The 15474-nt window shown below is 40.4% G+C and overlaps 1 protein-coding gene and 1 long non-coding RNA gene across 2 annotated transcripts; one reads left to right on the top strand and one right to left on the bottom strand.

Moving 5' to 3' along the window:
- Positions 1-2338: 2338 nt before the first annotated feature.
- MESD (mesoderm development LRP chaperone) lies at positions 2339-11109 on the bottom strand. Its single transcript, XM_080626324.1, has 3 exons — positions 10917-11109; positions 6478-6710; positions 2339-5605 (listed from the first exon to the last, which is right to left on the bottom strand). The coding sequence occupies exons 1-3, from the start codon at positions 11073-11075 to the stop codon at positions 5341-5343; spliced, it is 657 nt and encodes a 218-aa protein (XP_080482450.1). The 5' UTR covers positions 11076-11109; the 3' UTR covers positions 2339-5340.
- Positions 11110-11352: 243 nt separating this feature from the next.
- Positions 11353-14277, top strand: LOC308225669. Its single transcript, XR_013957771.1, has 3 exons — positions 11353-11438; positions 11832-11919; positions 14201-14277. It is a non-coding gene; the product is annotated as an uncharacterized lncRNA (long non-coding RNA).
- The last annotated feature ends 1197 nt before the right edge of the window (positions 14278-15474 follow it).

Genomic DNA, 15474 nt, shown 5'->3' with positions numbered 1-15474 from the left:
ATAGGCAGGAAAGATGGGCCTACGGTTTTATTTGGCACAATAATTCTGGGATAAAAAAGAAGAAACTTTCTGCTTCTGAGAAGTAAGTGTCAAAAACTAACACAGTCTGTCCCCATTTTATTCAACGTTCAGGCCAAGGACATTGTCAATAGGATTATTATTACAGCCTCAGAAGGCACCAAGACACCTGAACACTAGAAACTCTAACACAGGTCACCTCTGTGCTGCTGCTTCAGAGCCAGGACATGTGGAAGCAGCTGAACAGGATGAATTATAGTCTTCACAAGATGGGAATACTCTGCCATCACATAGTGAGTGGTGCCAGAGGTCAGTGGGTGAGCAGGGGCCTTTAGAACAAGGACGCTCCTCTTTGTAACATGCTGCATAGCAAGACTGTGTGCTGAAGGAACATGTATTTATTTGCTGGCCTTTGCCAGTAACACTGGGAAGAGGTTGAAACTCCTTTAGTTGTCCCATATATCCCTCTCAAAACACAAATGTCTGTGTAATAAATAGAAAAAATACAGACCCATTTTTTTAAGAAATTATTTATTACAATTATGACTGCTAATTTAAATGATACGTAATGAATCTGTTGGGTTTGCTGTTACACAAATCCATTGATACAATGCCACTTATTGATTGATAACTGAACGCAGCTGGCACTGGTAACAATAGTGAAAATATCAGTCTATTAAGTAGCATCACACAGGAAAGAAACAAAGCATTTACCAGTCAGCTTTGGATAAAGGCTGGTGTGCTGCATAATGCTTGATTGAAATATAATGAAAATACCAATGAAAAGCTACGCTGCACAGAGCTCTTCTGCCGGAGATCAATGGTGTGTCCAGCTCCCTTCACACTGCGTGACTTCTCTACTGGAGGAGGAACCCCTCTACCATCAGAGAATGCAAGTGGAATGTTTTTCTTTCATGAATCCAAACAGCTCTAACCTTCCTGGCAGTCTGGTATTGCCTGGATTTCAGTGGGGCTTGTCCCTGTTAAAAATGGCACAGTATGACTGATGGGACATAGTGATATGCAAAAATAGTTTATTTATATAAAGAAAGAGCGAATAAAAGTGTATCACCAGATGCAGTAGGCTGGCAATCTTAAGAACGAGACACATGAGAGTAGCAATGAAACAGGCAGTTGTAAAAACAGGAGCATCCCATTATACAGGCACAGGCTCTTTGAATTTGTATAAACGTCCAACACAATTAAAAAAACAACTCTGGAAAAGGTAATCACTGTTACTCTTTGCACAGAAAAGGAAATGAGCTAGAGATAAAGACTGGAAATAATTTCTAAGCCTCAGTATAAGCCCCACAAGAGCAGTGGCCAAAACTCAGACATAAGTTCCCTATCTTAAAATATTATTTCAATGAATGATTTCCTTTTCATGACACAATTGACAGAGTTCAGAAGCAGTGACAGGAGCATAGAATCTTTTTGAAGTCAAGGCAGATCCAACTGTTCAGAGAATAGAAATGCTTTAATCACTCACATAAAGGTCAGAAATCTTGTTGTAGTGTGTGTATCCTAGTAACGTTTAAAAACTGCGCAATAATTGGTAATAACTGCAGCAACAAAGCTGAAAATAAACTAAAAGAAGCTGCAAAATGGTACCCACAAACTGCCCTGCTAGCAAGTGATGCATACGGAGTGAGACCATGCAGCAAATAGAGATAAGACTGGCAACAGGTGTGGTATTACAGGGAACTTCCTTGCACCTTCACAGGTAAATCTTAGCAAATAAGCACAGGTAGATCTTAGCACACATACAAAGTAATGATGGCACTTCCAATTCTCATTCTTTTAAATTATTATGAATACTGTTTACATTGCCTGATTAGGGAGATTTAGTAGTAAGTGAGGACGTTTAGTTGTAAATTCAACTGCCAACGTACAATTGTAGAAATATTCATTCCTTTACTGCACATGGTGCTTTTCTTGTGTCTTATGGGTCCCGGTCCCCACTTTAAATGCTCAATTTCCTACTTATTTGGTCAATAAAATTAAGCTCTCGAGAACAGGGGATGCACTTGTATTCTTTGAAGTAGGAATTAAATTGTTTTGATAAGGCACGCGCTATACATTTATCTTTAAAAAAGCCAAAAAACAAACAAAAAACCCCAAATAAAACCCACAACATCTTTGTTCTGGTATTTTATTACATAAAAAAGTTGATTGTCCATTGGAAATTCTTCACAAAGTGCAACCACATCTTGTGTAGTACCATTGCCAAACTGCTTTTTTCTGAGGACTGCTGGGTTAAAAATAGAACAGTAACTTAGAAAACTGAAGTCATGGCACTAGAACAGAGAAACCACTGAGCTGAGTGGAGAAAGATGGCAGGCACTTACTTAGCTGTCATGAAAGCAGATCACTTCTCCTATACCTCTGTTTAACACTGAAAAAAATAAGGAAATAGGAAAAGCTATAATCACCAGCCTCCCTGGTGAAATTAGCTTTAAACGCAGTATCTGAACATGTATCTGTATGTATAGCCAAAAATCTGTTACTGGAACTCTGATGAGACTCTTAACGCAGAATTCAACATCTGCTGGGGTACCTACAGAACATTAATGAATGACCTTAAGTAACTTTATGAAGATACTTATTTTTATACATACATATATAAAAGTGATATTATGTTCAGGTCTCTTAAATCGTTACCAGCTAACATCTGCTAATGTAACACTGCATGAGGACAAGTCCTAGAGGCTCAAAAGCCTACCAGTTCCAAAAGGGAAGGTAAGTTGTTTTGGAGTAGTTATGAACTGCAATACCAGAGAAAGTCTGGCTGGGTGAAGTTCCTGCCAGGTTCACATTATACTTAATAGTTACATATGCTATTTATTGAGTATAAAGCATGAAAAAGGGAGAAAAATGGAAGACAAAAAAAAGCAGCTACTTGAAAGCAGCACTTTGTGTTTTGTATCAAAAAGCAACTCTCAAGTCATTACTACTATTAAAAAAAATAATGAAAAATACCCCAAAAACCAAAACACACTTTGAAATTTAAACTGAACTACATGCACAAAACACAACTGCATTTGTGATAGGCAACTTGACAATTCAGAACAACCAATTAAAAAACTCAGTCAATTAGCTGGCTGAATTTCAACAAAATTATCTCCCTCCTTTTAACCATGAAGGGAACGGGCTCCAACCTACTGTAAATGTGGATTTACGAATGACTAAAACAAGTATCCATTCTCAAAAGCTGGGCTATAGCTATATAGTGTAGTAATTTTTTTCTCCTCCTTGGCTGAATTGCCTTCGTATGTCAGTTTACATTGCTTCATTGTTTAGCTCAGGAAGAACTCACTTTGACTAAAAAATCAGGTTTATGTTTCCTAAGATTAGGAAAACTACAGAAACTACATTTCCACGTTTCTGATCATAATCTGAATTGTCATCTCTATACCATAGATTTAAGTTGTAAAAAGAAAACCATTCATTAATATTTTGTATTTATTGGTTCATCTAACCTTTGCTCATCTCTAAAGGTGAGAAGCAACATTCCATAAAAAAAGGCAGAACACTTGACAAAATGATGAGTAATGAACAAGAAATGGACTGCACATCTTGATGCAATGTGATATCCAAACATCTACTGAGACTCTTCTCAACTCCGTTACGTTTGGATTAATAGTACAATATAAAAGTAATACAGTTAATCCTGAAGAAATACATGATTTCATTTTCTATTCAAACAGGCACAGACCTGTTCAACGAAGTGTGACCAGAAAGGTTTCTTTAATCCTAAATTCATACAAATATAATTAAAATTAAATAAACCCGATCATCTGGAACCTTCATCAAAATCATTTAGTCCTTATGTACAGAAACCAAAGATGAATTTGTGTCTCTCCCGAATACCTAACTCAATGCATTAATTATTTAAAAGGTTTTACTACTCAGTGAAACAGTAAGTTTAGTCACATCTTTTATTTTAGGACAAGTACTTAACAGATCAGTTTCGCACTTTTGATACTGAAGTATTCCACAAGATTAACCATTATGGTTCAATTAGGACCTTTTATCCAAAACATTTGGATTTTAGCACCTTAAATAAAGAGTCAAAGTAACATCTTAGTAGTATTGAATGAAGACAGATAACACTGTGTTCATCCTCTGGAAAATGATGTGGACCACACATACAAGGTGCATTTAGTCTCTAATAAGCAGTAAGGCAGAAGGGCAACAATTCTAAGTAATGAATTTGACAGAATACAATCTGGATAATAATAAAACATTCCCAATTATACAAAGTATGTCAAGGAGAAATTGTATTCGCTCCCATACATCAAACTTCAGAGCGTTTAAATCAATGTGGGTTTTTTTCACAATCAACCATGTCAGTCAGCAATCTGTACCCAAACAAAAAATAATAATCTGGTTATTAAACATCAGGAAGTGATACGTCTAACTCAAAGTTGAGCTCTGCACTGCACCTAGTGCTTTTTCAAAGATTTACGCAAACCCTTAAACCAGTAAGCCAAATTAATTTCTGAGTTAAAATCTACTGTCTAGATAATAGGGCATACGTAACATCTGCTTCCAGAGGCACAGTTCTTTGGCAGCAGCAGCAACCTGAAAGCCATGAATCTGACTATCCTTTTGCCCTGACACTGCTCATGCAGGTGCTGTAATTTCATTAACAGCCCAGCATCACTTTGAAGGGTACAGAACCTCTTTTCTGCACTGATTTGGAGTGAATCAGCTGAGTTCTCTGCCTAGCTTCTATACTGCTTCTAAGAATTTCCATGGATTTCTTGCGACAAACAGAACAGGTTTTGTTTATTTTAAAGAAGCAGGCAGCCTAACCAGACATGTCTTAAACCCTGTAATTTCATGCATCTTTGGCCAGTGTACCACTATTCTTTGTACTTTTATGCGGTTTTGCAACTGACTCTAGCAAACTGACTTCCAAGAGAATCTATTAGTACTGCATTCTGCGGGCCATCAGCAGTTACAAATCAATGACCAACTTGCACAGTCAAGATGTGGATACTAAAGATGAGTATCAGTGTATTCTGAGACTATGTTTTTTCTTTTCCACCTAATTTAAGTTTGCAATGTTAGACACACAGATTTGTATGTTAATTTTAACACAAAAGCATACAAAATTACAAACTAAAGTATTAAACATTACCTATCCTGCAACTAAACAAATGGCCAACATTAGTAAGTAAACTGGTGAATTCCAACATAAAAGTCTTTTAACCTCAGTAACCTCTGCTTCCTTCCTTCCCCCCCAGTAAACCCAGGAATTGCATGGAAATTTAGATTCCCTTCAAGAAACAGAATTCAGTCTGGTTAACACATGCATCATAGATCCTCTCTCTGTTTGGTTGCTCGGTTGTCCTCTTTGATGCTGTTAGATTTCTTGTCTGCGTCTTTTTTCTTCTTTGCTTTTTCAGGTTTTGTTTTGTTTTTCATTTTCTCATTTTCTTCTCCTCCTTTGCCAGGATAAACCTGACCTTCCAGAGTAACATCTGCACACCTTTCTTGACTTATCAGGAAGTCTTTGATCTCCCAGGCATACCCACCATCACGCAGCATAAAGATGGCACGATTTGAGCCAACAATAAACCTGGAGGAAAGATATAATTTCTGTTAGCTCTGTGCTTTTCAAGCAGTACAACATTTTGCTTAATTCAGAGCATCTCCATGACTGAGGCATATATGCAAGAGCAAGAATCATAGAATCATAGAAAGGCTAGGGTTGGAATGACCTTAAAATCATCTAGTTCCAACCCCCCTGCCATAGGAAGGGATGCTCGAACATGTTGCCTAAGGCTCTGTCCATCCTGGCCTTGAACACTCCCAGAGATGGAGCATTTAGAAGCTGATCTTCCTGCCTGGGGAGGAGGACAAGAGAACAATTTTCTAGCATACGTAAGAATAAAATGTATTAAGTTTGCAAATAACCAAGGAGGAGTAAGAATACAAAGAAAACTTAAGAACTAATTTGGCACTATGTAAAGCCCACTAATGGGCATTATATTTACTTCATACACTTACTATAACCCTTCCCAGTCTCAGCACAAGAGACACAATCTTCCTGCGTTTCAAAGTGATCCTTTCTCTTTCAGAAACACTACATTTTTTAGCAAGGGGAACAAAAAGCCTTCTGTCGTGATGAGTCATCTAAGTGTGATGCTTTCCATTGAGCATATAAAGGCAAACTACTGCAGCTAAAACTGATAAATAGCTGAAACGTAATGAGATAAAAACAAATGAGGCTATACATACCTCATTTGTAAGTGTTAAAAAGATTTGTGCACCATGCCAGAATTTTTATAGAATGACTTATAACAAATTGGCATAGTAACTGATACAGAAATAGTGACAGATGATTGAGGTGGGGAAGGGCACAGCACGAACAGTTGAAAAAATTCTCAGGAGGAAAGAAACAAGGCTTCTGTAAAAAGACAAACTTCATCCTTGTGTGTAACAGCTTACCTTTGCACATCATAGTTTGCATTGAAGAGACTGCCCTGCCACAAGCTAGTGATTTCTTCTGTCTCTTTTTCTGTGGGATTTCCTGACACTGTGACAAACATCATCAAAGTCTTCCCCTTCTTCGTCAGCTTCAGGATACTTTCAGGCTTGCCTGGATCAATTTTTGAGAAATCTATTGGTGCTGGAGGCCTCTTGTGTTCAGGAAGATCTCCCTCTTCAATGTCATCATCTTTCTGTTTTGAAAAGGAAAAGGAGGCTTTAAACTCAACTGTTCCACAAAGTTGTTCTGTTTTGAAATTTCCCACTTTGACAAAGTATTTTTTAGCTTGATAATGGAGATTCTCAAACCAAAACAAATAGTGAGTTTTGTTTCAGGATACTTCACCAACAGTATTCTTCAATTTCTAACCCTCCCCTCAACACATTTTCATACTGACAGCTAGACTCTCCTTCTACCATATACTGAGAAACAGTTCAGCCTCAAGGTTAATTCAGTAAAATTCCACACAGGTACTTCATAAAATAACACTTTTTCTTCACAGTTTCACAGAAATTTATTAAGCATACAAGACGAACTGAGAAAGTTGCACTAAAAAGCCTCAAACACACATAGAAAAGTGTTCACCTGCACATTGCTTTCAGAGGTCAAAACTCATCTCTAGGACTCGTTTGATCACTTGAGAATTAAATTTTCCTGACTTTGCCTCTTTACCAAATAAAACCCACAAAAATTCAGAATTTCAAGGCTCATGCCACAGGAAAACTTGTATTAAAGGCTTCATGACTTTTCTAATGCACAGCTGCAGCTCAGTCTGACAACATAATCACCACGAGTAAATTACTTCTAGAATAAAGAAAAAACCTTGATGCCTCTGCTGAGGTTGACAGGCATTTAAATATTTGGAAAGGCAGAATTCAAACTGCTGCCCCTTAAAACAGCTCATGAGAGAGAGGAGTGAATAGAGTGACAGCTTACATCGAGCCAGAGCTTGATTTCTTCAACAGTATTTGTATCATATTAAAAAGTTAATAAAAAAATACAACATAAAACCCTGGAAGTCCTATACTGGCATCCACCCAAGTACTAGTAAATCAGCAGGAATTAAGGCCGACATTTCAGGTGTTGTTTTGACTTCAAGTGCTTTGTGAAAATATGCAGCATTCCATCAGGGGCATGAACTGCAGCAGCATCTAAAGATAACTCCCTTCAGAAGCCAAGCTTTATTTTTTAGGTCTAAGTATGCACTACCTTCTCATCTCTGCACATGCCTATATGCAAACTCAACATCACCCTCTGACAACATCCCACTACAGGGAGCATCCCATACCCTTTAAAGGTAAGGTTCCATGCAAGTGACCTCTCTGCTTTTCCCATCTCAATTACGTAGTTTGCTGTCTTTCTGACAAAGGAGTTCAAAAATTAGTTACCACAGAACAGAAGCTGTAGAAGCCTTAGATTTTATCCTTTCTTTCCTTACTAACTACATTTGCTTTGATTTTGCAAGGTTGAAGGATGCCTTCAAATAGTTCACATCCCTTTGAAAATTCCTTATTAAGTTAATTGAAAGCAAAGGAGAGCCCCAGGGAAGTCCCACTGCCCTCACTAAAGGGGAACAATACTAATCTTAGAGGAAGCTGGAAAATGCTCATATTGGTAAAGCACAGTGAAAATACAAAATCTTTTATGAGCCAATGAAAAACGTTCTTCAGAAGTAAATGCAAAACAGTCCTAATTTTAGAACAGTCTGGCTAGTGCAAAACCAGCTTATTTCAGTTTTGAAAGGGAAAGGCAGAAATATTTCCATATAGTCCTTAAGCAATACAGAAACTGACTTTGGATTTAGTGACTGCACAACCTAACATATAGTAACCTATTTTTCCCTTAACTATTCAGCTAAATGCTCGCAAAGCTGTACTGTTGCAGTTTGAATAGAAATATCATGAAAAGCAGTGAAAAGCTCCCCTATACCACACTCCTTCTCCTGATCCTGTACAAACTACCGTGCAGTTTTGTATTTATAAATATATCTATGAGGCAAAAGACTGGAAAAAAGTATAAGCTTCTGCTTTGAAATGTCTAGCAGATTCATTCCTTTAAGCTGTAACATGAGGCTTCAGAGGGAAAGCATTACACAACATGGTAATAACTATATATTTCCTATGTGTTCCTTCTTTTTCTCCTCCCCTCTGCTCCCATTCTCACACATTTCTCATCAATGCCCTGAATTTTTATTTTTAAAAATATTAGCAACATATGTCACCTAATTCCTTGGCCTTTTCAACAGTCTCATCTCAGAGTCAAGCCCAAGAAATCCTGAGCTTAGAACAATTACGAACTACTTAAAGAATATGACATTTCAGTAACAGAACGACCACATTCTCAGTTCTGCTTCAAGCTCCTCTGGACCCAAGGCTGCTGGAGAGTCCCTTTCCATGAGGGAAATCCCTAGGCAGTCTGCTTCTAGCTTTAGTTATGCAACTGATCTAATGAAGAAACCTCAGTTCCCCATCCTCATTTTCTGCTAGATCACTCCCACGGTTCATCGGGCATCCATGCACATGATTGCACCAGCACAGGGTTAGTGGCAGCACAAGAGCCTGCACAGAGGTGGCTGCTTGTTCTGGGAAGGCTGCTGAAGCCATGGCCTCAGCCTCACCAGGCTTGTGGCTGAACCCAAGGATGTTACAGCCACCATCCTCCAGTGCTTTCGACTAATCGCCAGGGAAACAAAAAGTATTAGGCATCATCTCAGTTGCGATGAATGACACTTGATTCTGTACAGATCTGGGCCCTGTGCCCCTTGCTCCAGAGCATAATTCCTGCTCTTATCCAAATTCATAATGGCCCCTTTGTTTCTCATCCCACCCCATCAAGTCCACTCATGCCTTTCTTCTCCTTTATCCTCCAGCCACCACCCCCTCAAGTCTTTCATGTTCTTTTTATGAGTCCTGACTACCACCAGGCAAAATGCCATGCAGCTGACCATCCCAAAGACACAACAACTGCTAATTGTTGAGCCACTGCTTCAGTAACTTTTTTCTCCTAGGGCTGTGGCTGGCTGTGAATTCCCTCAGTGGCAATGCCAGCCCGAGCAGCAAAGTCCCCAGATGTTCAGCCACATCTGCACGCAATGTGACTACAGGCATTTGTGCAGCACATGGCAAAATGTATCAGGGACCTGCTCCAGTTAGAGAGGAAAAACCCTGAACAGCCTCCTGCTTGACACATGTCTGGAAGAGAGTGCACAGCCAGAGTCATGACAGCATTAACTTGAGTATCCCTTTCATCCAGGCATCCAATTCAGAGATGTTAATCTTCTAAGACTTTCCCTACAATGCCAAATTTCATTGAAACTGGCCAATATTATTATTTAAGCTTTTGATTTTTTAGCAGCTGGGACCACCTGGTCCTTGGCTGATGCCACCAATGGAAGGTGATTTTCAAGATTTTATATAATTTTATTTAGAATTTTAACTCAGTTTTCCAAGAATCTCTCTTCTTAAAGGGAGATATACAGTAACAGTCCCTGGGATGAACACGTTCATAATCTGCCAACCAGGCCCAAGGCAGACATCCTTACTTCTCACAAAAGTTACTTTATCTGTATTACACATATGAAACCTATTTCTCCACCTTGACTTACAGCTGCAGATGGTGTTACAGGAGACAGAAGCTTTTACTCCATTATTTCCCACGGGACTTGTGCAAAACATTCTGGGGAATAGCCTCATGGGAAAGAGTAGAAGTCACTGATGAGTGTTCTGGGATTTATCAGAACATGATGGAATACAAAAATAGTGAAAAGAACCGAACAGTGTCATGACAACCACATAGAGAAGAATGATGGGGAACTGTCAAAAGAAAGTTAAGGCAGCAGGGTGATGGGGACAAAGGGAGGCAACAGAGCTGGAATTAGAAGTCATTACCATGATGAGTGGCAAGGAAGGAAAACACTAACCAACTATGTATCTACTCCGGAAACCTGAAATAAGCATTTCTCCTGCTATCCATCCTTTGGATAGCAGGACCCTTAATACCCCAACACAGCAGACACTCAAGCCAGGCTGTGGCACGCATGGACACAGTGTGCTCGAGAGGGCAGGAGCAGCAGGGCAGGCTGCGGGCTTCCGGGGCCACGGCAGCTCCCCAGAAGCCGTCTCTGTGCCTGTTCGCCCCGATGTTGTAACCTCCCTACACAGTAATCCGCAGCCTCAGCGGAAGGGATCGGCTTCTCGCCACCTCAACGCCACCAGGCCCAGGATCCCCCCACCAGCTCCACACCAAGGCCAGAGCCAGGCCCGGGGGAAGGGCGGTCGAGACGCGGGCACCAAACCTCCCGCCTTGCCCGGAGCCGTGAGGGCGGCTCCTGTCTCCCTCACTCCTCGCGCCGGCCACAGCCGCGGGGTCCCCTCTGCATATCCTCGGCCCCTCTCCGCACCTCCCACTGCTCCAGCAGCCGAGCCATGTCCGCGTCGTTGTAGTCCCGAATGTCCTTCTTCTTGGCCGGCCCTGCCCGCTGCTTCCTCTCCGGCTCGCCAGCAGCCGCACACAACCACAGCGCCAGGCCCAACACGGCCCAAACAGCGGCCGCCGCCATCTTCCCCCAAACCTCACAGCCGCCGCGTGAAGGCGGCCCCGGCTGCCTTAAAGGGGCGGGGGCAGCGGCAGCTCGGGCCGCGGGGAGGAGGAGGAGTTGGAAGGGGCGAAAGGGCAGCGACGGAGGCGGCGTGGGCAAGGCTGGGGGCCGGGGCTAGGGGTGGGGCGGGTGCTCCCCGCAGCGTGCCCGAGAGCTGGGAGCGAGGCGGGACAGAAGGGATGGGAAGCACCCTCCTCCTCCTCCTCTTGCTGCTCCTCGCGATGCCGCGGCCCGGGCACAATGGGCCGTTTGAGGAGGTCAGGGCCGCGCTGGGTGGAGGCCCCGCAGACCTTGGCCCGGACGGCTGAGTTAAAGGTGGACATTGTAAGTTGGTTTTAAATAACCCCGTATATGGACCAGCTCCTGGAATATGAACTATGTGATGTCCTGTTGCTTTTTTAAAGTAGGACGACAGGTATCTGTGTTCGCTGTGAGATAACAACTGGGCCCGTAGGAGCATCTTCTCATTTTAACTACTAAGGTTTTTAAAAGAAGGCATTTAGGAATGAAGCTGTTCATTACAACCACTCCGGAACATCTGGCCAGCACAAAAAATTAAGAGATACGGCTCTTTTTTTGTACAGATTACTCTTCCATTTTCCAAACCAAACGACACAGACTGGTGCCTGCATGGCCTTATTTCACTCTTCAGTCTTTATTGTTTTCCCCCTCGTGGAAGCTGTTATAAATAGCACTATCTTCTCTTTTGCCTTTTAGACTTGGACTGCCAAGAAGTTTGAACTTGGGAATTTAAGGAAGCGCCACAGTAACTGCATCCTGGTAGATATTAGCTGTGGTTGGGCTGGTAAGTGAGCAGGGGGCTTTTCTGTTCAAATGGAAGCAGTGGAAGGAAAGCAGGTTCAGAGCACAGCAACTAATTTTATAGAGTGAGCACTTCAACCCCAATTCTGTTCCTGTGCATAGTCCTATGATTAACCAGAATCTTACAGGCACAGCATACAAATGCAAACCAGAAGCAGTCAGTGGGCAGGGATGTGGGCTTGGGAAGCTTCCTGAAGCCTGAACTAACTTCAAGTGATAAAGACACTGAAAGGCTACATAGCTTGTGTTAGGGTGACACGCCACATGAAGCAGCAGGTTGCCAAGCGCACGTGTAGCATGAGAAACAGCAGAGGAGGATGTGGGATCCACAATTTCAGCACCCTCATAAACAACCCGTCTGGCCTGCAGCCTCCATAGTGAGGGTTATCGCTTGATACCATTTCAGGCACTACCAGTGTGCCTGAGAAACAGGAAGCAGTTAGACCATAGCTATTCATGGGGCTTGTTATATTCACAGCAACTGAAACAGGGGTTTAGTCAAGTATCTTTCACAAAGCTATCCAGTAAGTCACTAATGAGCACATCTGCTCAATGATTTCTCATTAAATGTATTGAATATCAGATATACTATATCACATTGCCCTGATTAATGAGGTTTTACTAAAATATATTTCTGGTAACTTCTGTTATTACTGGAACATGCATACAGCCACTGGAAAGAAACCTAAAGATTCAATTTTGGAAAGCTGGACTTACAGTATAAAATATTTTCACTGAGTTTCTACTGGGAAATACTTTCTTCCATCCTGTTTTCTCTTATTAGAGCAAACCAAGCCAAGGTTGACTTTAATATCTGGTGCTACGTTCAGATGTGGATCTCAAATGTAATCCAATTCCCTCTGGTAAATGAACAGGTCATTCAGTATATCCAGCACTGCACCAAACAATGCTATACATTTCCTTGTCATGCATAGAAAAGCTTTAATTTAAAAGGGAGATATTTTTCATGCTTGGCTATAACCTTGCAACTGTCTTTGTCCATGCAGAATTCCGGGTCCAGAAAGAAGTTGTTCAAAGCCTGTTCTTTGTGTATCAGCTGTAGGACAAACATCTACCCAGCCTCTATTCTGCTGCTTTTTCCCATGCAAGAAACAAAAGCAGTGCAGCTAGAAATACCTATCACTGACAGGGGCAAATTAAATTGCATTTTCTTTTTATTGAAGCACACTGTTTTATTCAGAGTATCTACAGAATGATACAAATATGCCTTATATAGCTTAAGCATTTTCACGTTCCTTAACAGTTCATATAGTCCTAGCAGCTAACACTGCTATGATTACAATACAGAAAGTATCTGATAATAGTTGTCTACATGCACTGTCAATTGCAAAACTAAGGCGTTTAAAACTTTATCTTGTAGCTTAAAATCCCATCTGGTTATGCCAGGGAATGCCTCAACCTGTGGCTGTTACTTGGGCAATTTCCATGTTTTATTAGTAGTACTTTCAATAATAAAATTACCCCTTATCAGAAAGGCAAATCTACCTCCCCCTGTTAATGTAAACTGTTTTCATTATTGAGTAGGGTTGGGTCAAGCTGAAATATGAGAGGATTCAGGATGTTCTAACTTTCTGTTAAGGAAGTTTGGGATTTTGGGAGGGTTTTTTTTTTTGTTTGTTTGTTTTTTTTTTTTTTTGTTTTTAATATAACCTGCATTTTTGGAACTATATTTCTGCAGAATATATTTCCTATCCCATTATTTCCTATGAGCTAAAAGAAGAATGTGGATATATTTTTGCTGCCAAAACGTCTCTCACTTCTTTGCTGGTTGTGGGCTTTTGGGTGCAGTTTTCTATTGGAAGGTGGATTCTCATTCATCACATTTTACTTCTCTTTGTAAATACAGTACAGCAGGTTCTTAAAGCTTATCCCTTGACATTCCTTGGAAAGAACAAGGAATTTGACTTCGTCAAGGAAAGGGCAGTGCCTTCTTGGAAGGACATACGGACAATTAAGATATTAAACTAATAAAATCAGAAGATGAGCCCTAACCATGCAGAAGGGAGAATGAACATGCACAGGCTATCTGCTATCAACACATGCTGCATCTGGAAGAACTGATTCATTTTGAGAACTCTACTAATCCAAGAGGATGTTTAACAGTGCCTTAGATGACTAAGGTGTTGCGAAAGGCAGCCTTTTAGGGATTACTTTGCATATCTAAAATGAGTGAGGTCTGGTGTACAGCTGTGCTCTTTATACATACAACCCAATAGGCATTAGAATTGCTTTCACATTTACAGGTTTGTTAAGAGACCAGGACAACATTGTGTTAAACAACACAGAAGACTTGCTGAGTAGCAGATCCCAGAGAACTTGATGCTAGTTTTGAGATGATGCAGAATTCAGAGTATCCTTACCCTGTTTAAAAACATTGTCATACATTCTACAGAAATTCAGGATATTCTGAGTTATTTTCAGTAAAACATTCAAAATTAATGTTTTCACAGGTCAAATTATCTGAAGTACCCTAAATGTTCCCCTGCAGAAAGTCTCATGCATGAGCTCTTGTGCAAAAACAGAGCATGCATGAATTCAGACCTCTGAACGCCATCACATTCAGAGAACACCTGAACATGTTATCTTCAAAAAACAGAGTATTTCCGTATCTCAAGAAAGAAAAAATATGCTTTTTAGTAACTGTTACTAGCAGCGTAGCAAGCAAAATCTGCTGTAATCTAGAACATGAACATTTGAATGATTCAGAATAATTTCAGTCCTCAAATTAACTGCATGCATAAAACAAGCACACTCACTTGCCATCTATTAAAGGAATGCAGATTTTTGTCCCAGAACTAATCAGACCTTGAATTCCTGGGTCCAATTTGAAAAATTCAAGTCTTTGATTCCAAATTTTCCCAAATTAGGGGCTAATTACTGTGATTTGGACATGAAATTCTGATTCAGGTATTAACCTTGACATTCAGATTCCAGATTCAGTTTTAACCACAAAATAAATCTTTACCCTAACTTTATGCTATCCTGTGCATGTGCATTTTATAAATTAAAGCTTAATGACTGAATGGAGGTATTTGACAGATGTCATGTCAGCTTTGTATCATTACCTGTGTGCTCAGGCTTGGGAAGGGAGTACAATGCCTGACTGCAGTGAAGCTGTAATAAAGCTCTACACTGTAATTGTTAAATTCAGAAACACCACAGAATGTTCCTGTTAATACTCATCTTACTGTAAGATTTGCTACAAATCTGTGCTGGTTAAAACTATGTACTGCTTACACAACTTGAAGTTACATTAAATCAATGTCAAAGAAGGTTTGCATGGTTCCCACAGGAATTCCTTTTATAGTCTAATTTCCACAATCTAAGTGAAATTAATTTTGTAGTTCCAATTTAATTTTAGGTTTACAGGTCAGTTTTGACACCTACATCTAATGTAAGTAATACATTACATGACCTTCTGGTGAATTAAAGGTGCTAGACTTACTTAAACTGGTAATGATCAGCAGCTCTCCACATAGAACACACAGGGAAAATGAGTGTAGGATCAGAGACTCCT

The sequence above is a fragment of the Psittacula echo genome (genome assembly GCF_963264785.1).
Source record: "Psittacula echo genome assembly, chromosome: 10".
Taxonomy (NCBI): domain Eukaryota; kingdom Metazoa; phylum Chordata; class Aves; order Psittaciformes; family Psittacidae; genus Psittacula; species Psittacula echo.
Note: the sequence above shows the minus strand (reverse complement) of the source record. Positions and strands in the feature narration are given on the sequence as shown.